General features: G+C 34.2%; 1 protein-coding gene across 2 annotated transcripts in view; it reads right to left on the reverse strand.

The window, feature by feature from the left end:
- The window catches only part of COG5 (component of oligomeric golgi complex 5), a 296,918-nt gene that overhangs the window by 34,822 nt on the left and 244,075 nt on the right, over window positions 1–18,021 (reverse strand). For both annotated transcript variants that reach the window (XM_077864022.1, XM_077864023.1), the window contains exons 15-16: window positions 2,285–2,395; window positions 741–803 (exon numbers count right to left, since the gene is read on the reverse strand). In XM_077864022.1, the coding sequence (XP_077720148.1) occupies window positions 741–803; window positions 2,285–2,395 (174 nt within the window). The remainder of the gene's footprint in view (window positions 1–740; window positions 804–2,284; window positions 2,396–18,021) is intronic.

The following is an 18,021-nucleotide window of genomic DNA, read 5'->3' on the forward strand; positions in this document are numbered from 1 at the left end:
ATTTCAATATATGGCATGTGACTGGCAAGTAGCAGGTGCTAAATAAAGGATTTCTATTACCATCACTAAAATGAATGATATCCTTGTTTTTTAAAAGAGTTACCCACTGTCAACTACATATGGCTCTGAATCTCATACCAGCATTCCTTTTCATTAAACTTCCCAAGTATATTTATGTTAGTATGTAAAAAAATGGGAATTTACCCTGATTTCAAATCGTACAGATACACATTAGAGTTTCTCAATCTTGGTATTACTGAAGGTTTGGGCCCAATAATTCCTTTTTGTTGGCGGCTGTCTTATGCACTGCAAGATGTTTAACAGCATCCCTGGCACTAGATGCCGAGAGCACCCCACTCCCAGTCGTGACAATCAAAAACATCTCCAGCTTTGTTAAATGTTCCCTAGGGAACAAAATCACCCTCATGGAGAATCACCACTTTACAGAGGATAATACGAGGATGTACTACCTAAGATACAGTGATACTTGAAGACTCTTGCTTCCCTTATGATAAAATTCTCATAAGTAGAACACAATCTGTAGACACCAACAAGGTCTATTTTTAAGCTCTAGAAAATATAAACACACATGTATCCTTTCTCTTTAGGATAATTATCAGCAGCTACTTTTGGTATATACAGAGGATACTGAATTATTTTTAAAATGTGACATCTCCCACTCATCCAAACAATTCTAAAATCCACTTTGATCTCTATAGTCAAAGATTAAATTCTTTTACCTTAAGGGCTGAGATTATGGTTTGCTCAGCTGCTGGTGGGAATGAACTCTGACTGGAAACCACCTAGAACAAGGTTTTGATTCAGTTAGTTTTACTTAAGTCATTTATTTTTATAAATACTCATTGTGGTCGTAACATGATAAAGCTGTTTCTACATACACATAAAATAGCATCATTGTTTTAGATTATATCTTATAAGTGCTTTGAAAACTCATTAGTAATTACTAGTTAAGATAGGATGAAAACTACTTTCCTGTATAAAGCAATTATACTATATACTTCAAATAATCAAAACATTAAAAATTCTAAGAGTTGGCTTTTCTTTATTCACTTTAGATAGGTTTTAATTACAAAGTTTTAACCTGAAAAGGTCAGTCTAAAGCCATATTTAGGTATTTCTTTTAAAAAAATCACTATACTCAAGGCCAACTATAATTTATCAAGTCTTTAAAATACAAATGTCAAACATTTACATATCAATACAAATATTATGAAGATTCCAAAAGTATCAATAAAAGCATTTAAATCAGCCTAAATAAAGAGAATCTTTCACTGATTGCGATACTTTAGAGTAATAATGAAAGGGAATGGAAAAATACATCATTTATTCTTCCTACTTATGTCTGTTATTTCTTTTCTGAGGTTTACTTGTTAATAATGCTTTAAAATATATTCTATTTAATATGTGACATACACATCTTTGAAAACCCTTGATTAAAAAAATTGTTAAAAATTTAAGTGAATAGTCAATTATAAGTATTCTAAAATACAACTGAGCATATTAAAACTCGAATTAAAGGTCATGTTTTCAAGAGCATCCCCTAACCTTTAGCTTCCTTCAGGCCTTCTAAATACTTATCTCTCTACTTACTAAATATTTTTGAAATGATTTATAGAGAGGAAACACGAGCTACTCAGAAGTCAAAGAATGGGTTCAAAGTGTTGCTATCCCCACAAATACAGTTCATCTTAGAAATAATAGATGAAAGCAAACAATTGAAAGTGCATCATTCAAAAAAATTACACCAGTAAAACAATAGCAAAAAAAGAATACATTTTTTTCTACATTCAAGGAATCATCAGTGATTATATCATAAAAATTCACAGTTTAATGCAGCTCCTTCCCTCCTCTTCTGTGCAAAGAAAGAACCTTCACAATGTGTAGAAGGGATTAAGATTTCTTACTCTGCCATTAGCTTTGCTCTACTACCAACCACATGATAGCAAATTATGTTTTTTAACAGGCATGAAACACATGATTTTACCCTTACGCCATTTGCTCAATAAACTTGATTATACCAATCAAGGCTGATGATCTATAGTTCATAGGTTTTAAACCAAATGAAAAGACAAAAGTGACACAAATGATAAAGGCCAGGAACAAAAACTGTTTAAAAAGAGTTCATTCTGCAGCTGATTTTATATTCATCATGTTCTCATTGCATTCCTTTGCAAAAAAAATTAAATAATTCCTCATTGTCTAAATTTGAGGCAAAAAGAAAGCTGAAATTAAGTCAAAAGAACGTGATTAAAATAAAGATTACCTTCGTTATAGACTGATGCAGCTTATACAGTGAATTCACTACTGCTACATTTCTTCTCTGCCCTTCTGTAAGAGGTCCAATCACCTGACTTGCATCTCCTTGTGTGGATAGCTGTAAGAATGTAACACAAAAGGAAATGACCAAAATGACACTTCATATTTAACTGGGAAGCTCATGTCTCCTGACCAAAAAAAAAAAAAAAAAAAAAGGTTGAGAAGTATCCAGGTCAAGGGTTAGACTTTAGGCATAGCTGGAACCTCTGTATTCAGAACACCATGAATGTGGAAGCCCAATTAGCCCAACTGTATGCACAAGAAGAATTTCTTCCACCAATACTTCACAGTGGATGGACCCCTGCTGCACATGTGATCCAAAAGCCCCATGTGTGCTGGTGTTTTCATACATCAGCAGAGTACTTTCAGGCAATACCTTCTGGCAATTGTGAATAGTCTTTCTACTTAAAAACTCAGAAATAAGCCATCAAAACAAAATGAAAAGAAAGGAAAGGGAAAAAAGAAAAGAAAATGAAAAATCAACAAAGGGAAGGAAGGAGGATGGAATAAAAATAAACCTAATATATATCTGACAGCCATCATAATCCTCCATGAAATGGGTGGTAAAAAGAGGGTTTTACTTTCATTTTTATAGATTAAAATTTTGTTTTAAAAAAGGAAGTTAGCTAAGATTATACTGTACATGGATGATCAGTATAAGTGGTTTTAAAAACTTTTTATTCCCTTACCTTTAATTTAGTTCTGAATACATGAGTTTTAGGACAGAGGACATGTAATGCTTTAAGAATTAATCTAGAATTCTTATAGTTTGATAAAAGAAAAGAACCCACATATAAACTATTCTCAATATTGATCATATTTTAATCAAATCATCTGTAACAATTGTTTTTTAAAGATTTATTTATTTAGTTTAGAGAGAGAGTATGCACAAGTTGGGGGAGGGGCGAAGGAAGCGGGGGGAGAGAGAGAGAGAGAGAGAGAGAGAACATCCAAGCAGACTCCACACTAAGTGTGGAGCCTGACATGGGGCTCGATTCTGGGACCCTGAGATCATGATCTGAACCAAAATCAAGAGTTGGATGCTTAACCAACTAAGCCACAAAGGCACCCCTGGAAAAAAAAAATTTAAGTGGATTAAATTTGATTAGGACAAATAAATTTGATCTAAGTCAACTCTTTGAACGTGGACATAGATCTCAAAATGTGAAAAACTGATCTTTTAGAAAAGCTGAAAACTAAGATCATCTTGCCTTTGTTATAGCAAGCCAATAAAGTCTGGGAGAAAGAAATACTATCTTGCTTTCTATTTTCCTTTGATAAACACACATACATACATTTATAAAAATTAAATTCAATGTCTACTTTATCAATTCCTACTGTAGTTATAAAATGCAGTTTAAAAATATTAAAAACTGCAATTAAAGGGAATATTCCTTTGTTAACATTACAACGTATGAAGATGGCTACAAGGTCAACATAAGACTTTTTGACATTAGCTTAAGGAACTCTACTTTATTCTGGCTTTCCTCATGGACACGGTCACCAACTTGCAATTAAGTTGAGCTCGAAAACTGAAGAATAAAATGGCAGTTGTCAGTGGCACCAGTTTTTACGGTAGATTCAGGGTGCTGAATGCTGTAAAGGGCATTTAAAAGTTATGAATTCTAGCTATACAATTTTTAAAAATCCAATCTCTCTTACTTTTCTTGAGATTCTCTCCAAATAATCTTGAAGTAGTAACAAAGAAATGGGAAAGGGAAAAAAATTTTTCTTATGTTTTCTTACGTCTATTTATTTCCTGTATTCTATATTTAATGAAGAGACAGGCTCACTGCTAGAAAAGAATAAAGAACCGTTTATTACTGATAATTGACCTTATTTGGGGGGATTTAAAAAGTACAGAAAGGCCCTTGTCAGACTCATGATGATGCTGTAATAAAAAAGCAGATAGTAGCAAATGTTGGCCAGAATGTGGAGAAATCATAACCCTCATCACTGCTGGTGAGAATGTAAAATGGAGTGTCACTTTGGAAAACCAGTCTGATGATTTCTCAAATATAAACAGAGTGACCACATATATACCCAAAAATTAGATTCTTTGTTATATACACAAGAGAAGTAAAAACACGTTTCCATAAAAACATGTATATAAATGCTCACAGCAACATTATTCCATAGTGTAATAGCCCAAAAATGAAAACAACACAGATGTCAACTGATAAATGGATAAATATGATGTAGTCTTTTCATACAACGCCCAGCAAAAAAAGAGAATGAAGTTCTGATACATGCTATAAATGTGGATGAACCTTAAAGACATTTTAACTAAAAAAAGCCAGTCACAAAAGCCACATATGGAATGATTACATTTATGTGAAATATCCAGAATAAGCAAACCCAGAGACAAAAAGCAGATTAGTAATTAGGGGAGGCAGGAAGAGAGGTTAAATGGGAAGTGACTGCTAATGGGTAGGAGCTTTCTTGTTGGGGTGAAGAAATGTTCTAAATTTGATTGTGAATATACTAAAAACCACTGAATTGTCCATTTATATGGGTGAATTACCTTTTAATAAAGCTGTTTTTTAAAAAGTATAGAAATAAAAATCTCCACACTTCAAGGGTTACCTGCTGGATGCCTCAAGCCTTGTAAAAACTAGCCTTTATGATATGATGGCTAAGTTGGAGACCTACAAGGTTCTGCGAAGAAAACATTACACTTAGAAGAGCAAAACATTGACGATATGAAAGAACTATGGATGAAATACCGCTGTGCCAAAAACAACAAAATTCAAATATCAATGTGAAACTATAAGACTAGGAGATTAGAAATGTAAGATAATCTATTGCTTCTCCTACTTTTACAGCACAGAATATAGTCAGCCCAACACCTGAGCTTGGTGGATTGCCCTGTTTCTCTCCAACACCATTCTTGCCATAATTGTTCTGGGGAAATAATTTCAAATTTACAAAATACTAAAAAAATAAGAATACTGCAAGGAGCACTCATAGATACTTTACCCAGATTTGCTTATTTTAAAAAAAAATATTTATTTATTTACTTTTGCATGGGAGTTACAGAGGGAAGGGTAAAGAATCTCAAGCAGATTCCTCGCTGGGTGTGGAGTCCCACTTGGGGCTCCATCTTACAACCCTGAAATCATGACCTGAGATGAAATCAGACACTCAGAAAACTGAGTCACCAAGGCACCACCCCATCAGATGTTTTTAACAACAACTTTGAAAAGTTCTGATAAATGTTTAGTTACACAGTTATACCTATACTTATTTTTTTTTAAGTGGTGAGCCTGGCTACATAATTACCAATTTTTTAAAAAGATTTTATTTATATATTCATGAGAGACAGAGAGAGAGAGAGAGGCAGAGACACGAGCAGAGTGAGCAGCAGGCGCCACACAGGGAGCCCAACGTGAGATTCGATCCCGGGTCTCCAGAATCACGCTCTGGGCTGAAGGCAGTGAGCCACCGGAGCTGCCCACTAACTTAATTTTTAATGAGGAATTTATATTGAGATAAGATCTTTTGACCTAATACATGCTTTCTATCTAATTTTGGGGTTCACAGCGAAAAAAAGTACACACAGAAAGGCAAGGTATTATTACTGTTATTATTTTAATGAAAAGTATAAAGGGTAAATATTTGGTTCTCAGATTGTCTCCCCACCTCCCACTCATACAGAAGACATCAGTAATCAAGTAGTCCTGTAACAGTCTGGCAAACACAGTGCTCCAGGCAGCAACTACCAATTTCTTAAACCTGACACAGGGGATGAAATCAATTTGTAATCCCTGATCTATGTCATATCAGATTTTCTGGACAGATGGTCTAATAATTCTAAGTGTATTCATTTAAATGTTTTCTAGGTCAAGAGATGCTAATGAGCAACATATTCCAAGAGCCTTAAAACTGCTATATCCTTATTTTCCCCTCTATTAGAAATGTATCCTAAGAATACAATAAATTAAAACTATATGCACAGAGATAATGCTATTTATAAAACAGAGAAATTGGAAAATCCCACATGTCTAAGAATAAGAGAATAGTTAGGTATATTTGGCAACTCGTATTATGGAAGAAAAAACAATGGGAGATGCTTATGTTACAGTGCCGACTAAAAACAAAACAAAACAAAACAACAAAAAAACCATGCAAACAGCACATTTGTGCAGAAGTTCATTTTCACAAAAAGACTAGAAAGAAAGCAAAAATGTTAAGAAATATTATGAAGCATTACACAGTGAGTAAAGTTTCTCTGAAAGACTTAAGATAATTTGAGAAAATAAGCTGCTTTGGTCACTGTTTAATTGTCCAAAAGAAGGTTTTGGGGAAAGACAGTTTCTTTCTTTCTCTCTTTCTTTCTTTCATTTATTTATTTGAGAGGGGAAGGGGAAGGGGAGAGAGAATCTCAAGCACACTCCCCACTGAGCACAGGGCCTGTGGGGCTTGATCTCATGACCCTGAGATCATGACCTGAGCCAAAATCAAGAGTTGGACACTTAACCAACTGTAGCTCAGGTGTCCCAAGAGTTTCTTTTGATCTAAAAATTTGTGACACAAATGAAAATAACTGATTTTTATTTATATTTATTTATCAAATGCCTTCATCATAGATTACCTGGTTCAGATTAAGGAATACAAGAATTACAATTAAAAATATTACTTAGGGGAAGCCTGGGTGGCTCAGTGGTTGAGTGTCTGCATTTGGCTCAGGGCATGATCCTGGAGTTCTGGGATCGAGGCCCACATCAGGTTCCCTTCAGGGAGCCTGCTTTTCCCTCTGCCAATGTTTCTGCCTCTTTCTGAATCTTTCATGAATGAGTAAATAAAATCTTTAAAAAAAAATAAAAAATAAATAAAAATATCAGTTCATTATAACATGTCAATTACCCTATAAAAACATAAAATTAAATACATACACATACTCACAATTAAATTATCAAACATCCCTAGTTTGTAATACATTAAAAACTCTATTGTATTTGGAAGCCAGACACAGGGTATATTTCTACAAATGTACAGCAAAGGAAAATTTGTAGGTTTATGTAGCATTTCTTCATTTCCCTGGCATGTCAACTTAACTATTAAGTTCTCTCACAAACGAGACTAATTTTCTTAGATGCTAAAACTATCAAAAAATACTTTCAAGTAAATCTTTCTACACTGCAGGTCACATGTTTCTGGTTTCATAAATAAGGCCCACAGAACATGTACCCCAGGGCAGCATATTCTACTTAAATGAAGCACTGTATCTGATCACTAGTGTTCCAGTGAGCCGTGTTTTATGCTATTACCTATTCTTGTTTTAAAAGTGAATATATCGGGATCCCTGGGTGGTGCAGTGGTTTAGCGCCTGCCTTTGGCCCAAGGCGCGATCCTGGAGACCTGGGATCGAATCCCACGTCGGGCTTCTGGTGCATGGAGCCTGCTTCTCCCTCTGCCTATGTCTCTGCCTCTCTCTCTCTCTCTCTCTCTCTGTGACTATCATTAAAAAAAAAAAAAAAAAAAAAAGTGAATATATCAGAGATGCCTGGGTGGCTCAGCTGGTTAAGTGTCTTTGGCTCAGGTCATGATTCCAGGGTTTTGTGATTGAGCTCAGCATGGAGTCTGTTTCTCTCTCTCTTCCCTGCTCATGCTCTCTCTCACCTTCTCTATTGCTGTGCCTGTCTCTCTTTCTCTCAAATAAATAAATAAAACCTTTAAAAAAAAAATAAAGGTGACTCCATCAAAGTTTAGTGGGTTTATATGGCTGCTTGCCCCTTCACTCCTTAAGCAGCCTTAGGTTACTATCTCTTTAGAAATTTAGTGTTTCCTTTTTCTTTAACTTTTGGAGATTTTCAGGAATCCTTCTCTTATTCCTAAGGTGTCAGTTTTCTCTTCTTAATCTCTCTTATCTCCTCTCATCTTGGTCTAACTTGTATTAAAGTGGGAAAAGAGGACTAACCACATGATAGCTTGGAGATATTTCTATGAATGAAGTGTATACTTCAGTGCATGGACACTGTGACATCAATCCTAGCAGTTCAGAGGATATTTTTATTCCCTTCTTGATTCTAATTTATATTTCAGACTGTTGAATTTGTCAAATATTTGACCACTCTGTTTAAAAAAAAAAAAGGAAGCATTACTACATGTCAGTTTATCTAAAAATAAGGATAGGTACATTTAATCTGTAATGTTATGTTTTGACATCAGATCAAGCCTTCACAAAAATCTGTTATCAAAGAGGGGACATGGGTGCCTTTGGACAGTTAACATACAACCGAAATGGTGGAAATAAGACCAAAGCTTGTTTATAGCTTGTTATATGCACACATGTAGCTTTGTAATTCAAAACTGTATTGCTCGTACACCCTGTATTCCTGTTACAAAGCCTTTTTATCATTACTTTTCTCATTAACCTTCTCTAGATCTTCCACACTTTTACCCTTTAGGTCAAAATATCCACCTGGCACATGAGATTTGGTAACCACAGAGGGTGGGAAAGGCAAATATAATTTGCTAAGAATGGATTATTTAAAAGTTTTACTTTATTTTCCTTCAAAGGACCTCATGCTTTTGAACAAAAGATGGAATTTCCACCTACCCATGACTAATCACTGGTTTCTAAACACTGGCTTTGTTAATTAAATGTAGAGTCACAAGTCTGCATATTTTAAATTCTTTGTGGAAGAGAGAATTGTTCAGTCAGGTATACTGAGTTTTTCCCATTTTCTAATAATGAATACTATGATTAATTCATTAATCAACAAACTCTTCACATATATCAGTATACAGAGGGAGCGTCTTTGATTTAGGATACTCTGGGTTTGGTAGAGAATGAATTTTAAACCATAGATTTTCCAAAAGAATGAAAATGTATTACCCTCAGGGATATAGAAAAACTAAAATCCTAGCATCCTACTATTAAGGCCTTAATTAGCTAATTAAAAAAAAAAAAAAACAACACTCCTAACATCCTACTATAATATCCTACTATCCTAAACCTAAGTTAGCTAATACAATTTAAAAAAATAATTAATAGTTTATACATTTGTAAATACAGACTAGTACTTTTAGTTTTTGAGACATGTAAATTCTAATGTAATTAAACCTACAATCTTGAATGCAGTATTAATTTTCATTGCAAAGTTCTTTATATACAGTCAAAATATAAATTTCAATCTAACTAAAGTCCTAATAACAAAAAAGTTTATATTATTGAACTTCAAAGCAATAAGGTTCTGAATATTAACCTTAATAGTAGTGTTCATAATGTTAAACCAGAAAAAAAATTATCTGATTGAGAGTAATTATTATCTAAAAAACTAGGAATTTATTTTGCAAAATCTGGCAATGTCATTTTAAGTTTGTGTCTACCTTAAATGACTACAGTTGTCTAATAGAGTCTTGAAGTAGTTCAATTTCCCATTTTAATAATTGATTTGTCAATTTCTCTCTGAAATTCTCTCCATCCGTTTTATTAGTCTGAGGTTACACTGTAAGGTGTATCATAATTCTTACACCTTCCTAGTAAATTATTCTTTTTCTCGTTTAATGACACTCCCCCTAAAACCCTAATAATGCTTTTTGCGTTAGCATCTATTTTGTCTGATATTATTATAGCACTTTTTATCATCTCTCATCTAGTTAGTATTTGCCTGAAACATCTTTTCTCCATTCCTTTACTTTTATCTTTTAATATATTCTTATTGATGAGGGATAGAAGCAGAAAAATGTTCACCTTTAACCCAGAAGGCTGACCTATAACCTGCATTGTTCTTTTTTTTTTTTTTTTTTTAAAGTTTTATTTTTTTTAGAGAGGGAGAGAGAATCTGAAATAGAGTCTGTGCTGAGCATGGAGTCCCATGCAGGACTCAATCCGATGACAGCAAGATTATGATCTCAACCGAAGCCAAGAGTTGGACGCTTAACGGACTGAGCTACCCAGGTGCCCCTAGCCTGCAGAGTACTGATAAGGATCAAATACATGCAGGTTGCTTCATTCTTAGAGGGTCTCATGACTGCCTGTACATCTCACTGATAGTTAATATCGAGCTGAATACTAAGTACCAGAGAAATTTTGCTAAAGCAGTTTTACAAGTGGAAATTTGAAGACGACATTTATGATCTAACACTCCTTGCTTGTCTCCTCCCCCTTGGGCACCAAGCATACAGCCACCAACTTCATAGGGCAAAAAGTGTAGCTCTTTCTGCCCACGGGCCCAGTCCCTATGCTATAAGAAAACCACCTGTTTGTACCAAAAAATGTCCCAAGTATTCTTTCTTGACGATGACAAGAAATCATATCACTTCACATGTGATACACCATATCACTTATGTTTTAGGCGTGTCACACAAAGCTAAATTTAGTTATTGAATCTATCCAAATTGAGAAATGTCAGTGGTCAGTTTAGTCTTCCAAATATACTGTTTACATTTATTGTAATCAGTGATATATTTGACATCCATCTTACTATGTACTTCTCATATGATTTTCTTTGCTTCTTTTTATTTTCAGCCTTTTGCTGAATGATACTTTTGTCTTTTACCTATTTTTCCATCATGAACTGATGAAGCTACATATTTTATTTCTACTCTTTCAGTGGTCATAGTTAAGTTATTAAAATTCATATTCAATTTAAGTCAAAACATCTGTGGCTTTACAGTCCTCCTGAATAATATGAGCATTTTAGAATGCTTTAAAATTCATTACCCCTTCTCCTCATTTCAAATTTTAATGTAGGATAGTATTTCAGTTCTATCTTATTTACGAGTCCCAAATTAGTCACTATTATTTCTTGTTTTATGCAATTAAGGTTTGGATTTACCTACATGTTTACCAATTGTTTGTGCTTACTATTACTTCTTGCATTCCAATACTTCCTTTTGAGTTAGATTTCCTCCTTTTCTGTCCAACCATTAAATGGCTTCCATTTCTTGCAGAGTGAAGTCCAAGGCTAAACCTCCTACCATATTTCTACAAGGGCTGGTGTGACCTAGAGTTATGGTTACAGTTTCCAGAAAATCAGATTGGGTCACAGAAATTCCAAGAAAGCAAGAGCATTTAGTCAGTCTCTAGTCTTTTAGTATTCCAGAATACGGCCACATAGCAAGGCTGAAGAAGCAGGGTCCTTAGAACCAGAGAGAGGCTCTGGTTTGAAGGTGCTACTTTACATATAACAGAATACAGAACGCAAACTGCTGCAACAGCTACTAGACTCCTGTTGGCTTTTAAGCCACTTATACCTCTCTCCTCATCCACACTCAGTGTGATCAGTCCCTTCAGGTGCCACTTAACTGATTTCTTCTGCAAGTTAAAAACCTGCATATGGTAAAAACAGAAACAGAACTCACTTAAAAGTATAAATTGAAAACCAAATGTTCTCTCTCCACATCTTTAGTCCTATGCTCCAAAGTTATACACTAACAGTTTCTTGTTGGGATCTTCCAGAAAAGAAAAGAAAGAAAAAACAGCATTTATTTATATTAGCTGTTTCACTCACAGGTGGGACTACTAAATGTACTATTTTTACCTTCTTTTTCTAGCTTAATAATATGTCTTAAGTTTTCCAAAATAGCACATAAATGCCTTCACAAGACTACCAGGTATCTTCCTTACTATTTCACTCACTAGTTCACACTATCAATTATTTTCTTGAAGCATTTTCTATGGATTCCTGAGAGAAAAAGGAATCTCAATTCCCCAGAGCTCAATATTCCTTGTCATTACTGTCCATCTTTGAAGGCTATCAGAATGATTACAGTTAGAAACTCAATTTCCCAATAGGGTTCTCAGCAAGAGTGAGAACATATATTTTATAAAAGTAAAAATAAAGAAATCTATACCCAAGAAAAGATGCCTCACACACACACACACACACACACATGCACACGCACACGCACACTCATATCCCTTATTTTCTTCAAACTTCCAAATGTACAGCATATTATATCTAGTTTTGCTTAGTTTATTTTAGGAAGTTCTTAGATGTTTAAACTGGGGAGAAGTGGGTGGTTGGTGAACTAAAGAAGAAAAATAGGCATTTCTACTTTTCCCGATCTGTCCTTTTTTACTTTATTTCTAAGTTTAGTTTATGCAATATTAGAGATTCACTAAGCATCTTCCAAAATTTATAAAAGCCACCATATTCTTTCAAGTCCTAAAGACTACATGATTATCCCCTATAAAGCTAGGATATACCTATGTGGCCCAACTCTACACATACCTTTACAGGTTTTTTTTAAAAGTATTTTTAATTTAAATATAAAATCAAGATAGAAATATATTTTAAAAAATCAACAAACAGGTAAATGAATTATCACAAATCAAAAACTCTTGTAACCATAAACAAGAAATTTAAATATTACTAGCACTTCAAAAACCCTTCCTTGCGGTCCCAATTCAATCATCTCCTCCTTCCTCCTATAAAGTGATTTCTTTATATAAATGGAATCATTTGGGACATATTATTTCATTTATATTAACCATATACATGTTTGTATTTTGCTCAACATTATGTTTGTCAGATTCTTTCATGTAGGAATGTATGTAAGCTATAGTTTCATTTTTAAATATTGTATAGTATTCCACTAATGAATATCTTAGCATTTATGTATCCATTCTGTTGATAGGCATTTGGGCTGTTTCTAGTTTGAGGCTATTACAAATAATGCTATTACAAATGTCTCGTGATGTACACATATGGGTATTTCTTTTGGGTTTCCTTTTCACATTTAGATCTACATTCTATCTAAAACTGATTTTTGCCTCTGGTGAGAGCCAACTATCACTTTTTTCTACAAGGCGTTGAAAGGAAATCATCACTTACTGGAAAGACCATCCTTTCCCCACTGGTCTCTACTGCCACCATCTTTGTCACATAGCAAGTGACTGTATATGTGTGGGGCTCTCTTTCAATGTATTTCTCTATCCTTATGCTAATACTTCATCATCTTAATTACTGTAGATTTCTAATGGGTCTTGATATTAGTAGAGCAAATATTTCTGCATTGGTAAAAAAGTATACTGTTATATTGAACTTATAGATCGATTTTAGAAGGACATATATATTTACTATGCTGAGCTATCCAATCTGTGAAGAGAGTATGTGCCATCATTTACTTATTCCTTTAATTTCTCTCAATATGACTTAGTTTTCAGTGTAGTCTTCCCATGTTTTCTCAAATTATTCACAGAAACATGTTATTTTTGATGCCATTATAAATAATGTTTTCAAAAAATAAATTCTATTTTCTTTTTGTAGCTGGTATGCAGAAATAGTTGATTTCTGTATAACTTGTGTATGAAGGAGTTCAGGACATGCCACTCCAAAATATGCTGCTCTGGTATATTATTTTGAGTTTAAGTCACTGAAAAACAGCAAATACGACAGAATGGCTTTCTCTGAATTTGCCGTATCTGCCTGAGGGCAGTCCTCCAAAAGGAACTCAACCGTCATAAATCCTCTAAGAGTTTCATCGACCAGGAAAACTGATTCTTATCACAGGACAGAAGTAACCATCACAACCACACACACATTTTGTCACAAACTGTATCTCCCATCTATTCTTCCAAGGGCCTGATCATCTTTTCTAAAAATCATTCATTCTATCCTAAGTGGGCCATATCCCCTCTTCCTTTTCCTCATTAAAACGTTACAGTTTGTGACAGACAAATATTGGGAGATTTTCTAGATAATTTTCAATCCTTTCAGGAGGAGGGATTATAGACCTCTTTGAAATATGTCACAGTTTCCCAGAAAAAATTCACATGTCATAACATGTGATAATTTCCTGGGCTTCACAGCCAGATACCCCTGAAGCCCCTTCACTGACGTTGTAGATTAACAATTCCTACCCTAAAATATTGAAAAATGACTTTAAAAAGAGATTATCCGAGGAGAAAAAGGATTTTCTTGATTCCTATCACAGAACACTTTCCATATACATCATTTTTTTAGGTATGTCTCAGAAAATATCCTAAATTGGCATAACTTCATACTAGTGAGTTGAGTAAAAGTTGTCCAAAAGTGTGCTATGTGCTTGATGTAGTAAAGGATAATCTGAAAATATCAGTCTTCTGAGATGTAAATGTGTTCTTTTATATTCAAAAGCAGGAAACTTTAGTTCGCATCCTAATTTTTAAAGGAAGGGTTTATATGTCTTTTTTTTCTTCCCCTCTCACAGATTGTCTCAAGTGTTTGGGGGTTTTAGAGTTGGTCTTTCAATCATGCTTCCCTCTCCCCTCCAAACCATTGTTCTCCAATTCACAACTGTATCTAATGCTTAACGCTCAGAAATCCCATCACACTGGCATATTGCAGATCCAATTCCTGAGTGTGTTTTGGCCTTGTTCCATTTACCAAGCAATATTGCCTCATATCATACTATGCTGGTACTTATAGCAGCCCTCAGAGTTAAATGTAGGTTTTCTTTATATCATATTTGTGAATATGGCTAGATCTTTACTGTTAGGTATATCTGTACGTTTGAGTATGCTAGCTAGGAGAGTGTTCTGAGTGAATCAAAGCCTAACCTTGACTAAAGGCTGACAATTTTCTCTCTCAGATACATACTTCTATGTAGTGTAATTTTGAAACATACATTAGGGAATTAAATTATATTCCAATACCCTGGAACAAGGATGAGAATAAAAGCTCTTTCTGATCATTAATATGCTTGAAAAGATGTAAAAGCTCTATGATAGTGAGACTTCTAATTCCTGCAAAAATGGACCAGGTAATTCAGACTAATCCTGTTAATGAGAATACCTTGAAAAAGTGAATAATGTATTTTAAAAATCTTTATGGTATGGAAGTGCTAATATGGTATTAAAAAATTATGAGGCAAGATTTAATTGCCCAAAATTCTTTTCAAGTCTCTACTACTTCTATTTCCTAGAGTTAGTATGGGAAATTCTATTGTTCAGAGACTGAAGAAACTTCACATTCTGAAATTAAGTTAAAAATAAATAAAAGTACCTTTTGTAATGAAAAAAAGAAAACATGAAAGAAAAATATTTATTTAAATATTATATACAGTAATGAAAACATGGATAGGGCAATAAAGATTAGAAAATGTGATAAGGGGTCAAAATACATATCATAAAATAAAAACAAGGCTCTTGAGTTTTTTAAAGTAATATTAACATTAATTAAAATTATTAAGTGAATTATAATAGTAATAAATTTCTGTCTTTTTGGCTATGAAACTGATATTGAATGTCATTAAAATTTATTACACACTTGGGAGAATGTATTTGCCAATCATATATCATAAAAGATTAATATCCTACATATATATTAAGAACTCCTACAACCCAGCAGCAAAAACCAAAAAACCCAATGAGATTTTAGATCTTCTGAACAGACAACCACAATGATATATGACCTCTTATACCTAGTATCAAAAAAGATATATAGTAAGTGTTAGTGAGGATATGAAGAAAAGGCAACTGTTAGGCACTGTTGGGAACATAAACTGGTGCAGTCACTATGGAAAACATTATGGACCTTTCTTAAAAAATTAAAAACAGAACTATCACATGGATCTACTTCTACTTCTCATTCTGTTTCTGGGTATTTACCCAAAGAAAATAAAATTACTATCTTGAAGAGATATCTGCACTTCTATGTTCACTATAGCATTTATACTAGCCAAGACATGGAAACAACCTATGAATAGATGAATGGATGAAGCAAATGTCAGAGATATATGTACACGTGTGTATGTATACATACTCATACATACATCACACATACATAACACACACACGTATATGCAATGGAATATTATTGATCCATTAAAAGAGGAAGAAAATCCTGTCATTTGTGATAACAAGAATTGACCTAAGGCCATTATGCTAAATAAAATAAGTCAGACAGGGAGTCGATACTGCATAATTATCACTTGTACATGGAATATTTTAAAAAGAAGAATTCATAGGCACAGAAAACAGATTGGTGATTGCTAGAGGCAGGGCAGAGGCAGAGGCAATATGAATGAAATGGTCAAAATACAAAATTCTATTAGAAGATAAATAAGCCCTGGGAATATAACATATAGGAGGGAGCTACAGTTAACAATACTGTATTGAATATTGAAAACTGCTAAGAGAGTAAAGTTTTAAAGTTCTCACCACAAAAGGGATCCCTGTCTGGCTTGATTGGAAAAGCATGCAACTCTTGATCTTGGGGTCATGAGTTCAAGCCCCACACTGGGTGTAGAGATGACTTAAACAAACAAACAAACTTAAAAAAAAAAAGTTCTCACCACACACACATAAATTAGGGGCACCTTGTGGTGGCGCACCTGGTTTCTTTTTTTTTTTTTTTTTTTTGGCGCACCTGGTTTCTGTTCAGGTAGTGATCTCAGGGTCACTGAGATCAAGCCCCGTGTCAAGCAGACTCCCTGACTGGGGAGTTAAATGCAGATCTTCAACTCCATTTTTTTATAGCTCAAAAAAATACACACATATGTGAATAGATATTTTAAAAAAATTATTACACACTGATAGGCTTCTAGTAGGGAGATTAAGGAATAAAAAGGAAAGTTCATGAACTGTCTTTTTTTGTTTTTGCCATGATCCTAATTTGGCTTTGAGACATACAGCATGATTGGTCCCAGTCCCTCATCCCTCTCTGCATTTACATCCTATGCAATTAATTAATTAATTAATTAATTAATTTATTTATTTATTTCCATCCTTTGCAATTTAATACTACACTGTGGTTGGGTTGTTTTGGTGAGCCAGACTTTTGGGAATATTTTCTCTCTTGTGCTTCTGCCCTCATCATGCGATCAAGCCCAAGAGAGCCTGCTGCAGGAGTAGAGACATGCAGAACAGAGTATTTAACTATGGATGAAGCTAGCCTCCACGAGCAGCCAGCCTGCTGTGAGCAAACTCAACCAAGATAAGCAAAGTCACCGAGCTGCCTCCTATCTGTCTGGAGAAATATGAGCATTAAGCGCTTATTATATGCCCTTTGGGTGTTGTGGCTGTCTGTCAGGCAATGTTCTCATGGCAACAGATAATACACACTTTGCAGACTTTAACCAAAAACTTTGCATTTTTTACTTCCTTCTGAAAATACTGCCTAATGACAATAACCATTATTTGACATTTCTGTCTTCACTCTGGCCTATTGAATCTTAGACCAACATGACCATTTACTACTGTACTGACCTGGCGTAGCCCACAGAAAATCAAGCTCTCACAACTCTGGGAGCCAAGTCAGAAAACAATCTCAAAGGAAAGAGAGAATGATCCTAAAATAGCTCAATGCAAGAATGGAGGTAAGAAGGAGTAGACAGCTAAGAATCAAGAGAGTAGGTAACCCAAAGAGCTCAGTGTCTTTGTATTATAGCTTAAGTGCATTTAGGCCAAATAATCTATTGATATGTATCGTATATTTGCACATAATATAAAAACTCTTCCAAGTGATTTCATATTTTAAAAACCTTTTGCTATTTTAAGGTTAATAATACAGATTACTGTATAATATATAGAGCAGTATCCAGGTAGATGACATTTAAAACTAAAAAAGTTGAACTCACATGTTCTCTGTTGTCATTTAAATATCATACATGTTGGTTTTCTTCCACTATAGGAATGTCAAGTCCCCAAATTGCTTAAGAAATTACACAAAGAATAAAGGGCATATTTACAAAGCTTTAAAAAAAATACCGAAACCCTATTGCCATCTAGTACTATTGACCTCATACACA

The sequence above is a fragment of the Canis aureus genome, chromosome 21, assembly GCF_053574225.1.
Source record: "Canis aureus isolate CA01 chromosome 21, VMU_Caureus_v.1.0, whole genome shotgun sequence".
Classification (NCBI taxonomy): Eukaryota; Metazoa; Chordata; class Mammalia; order Carnivora; family Canidae; genus Canis; species Canis aureus.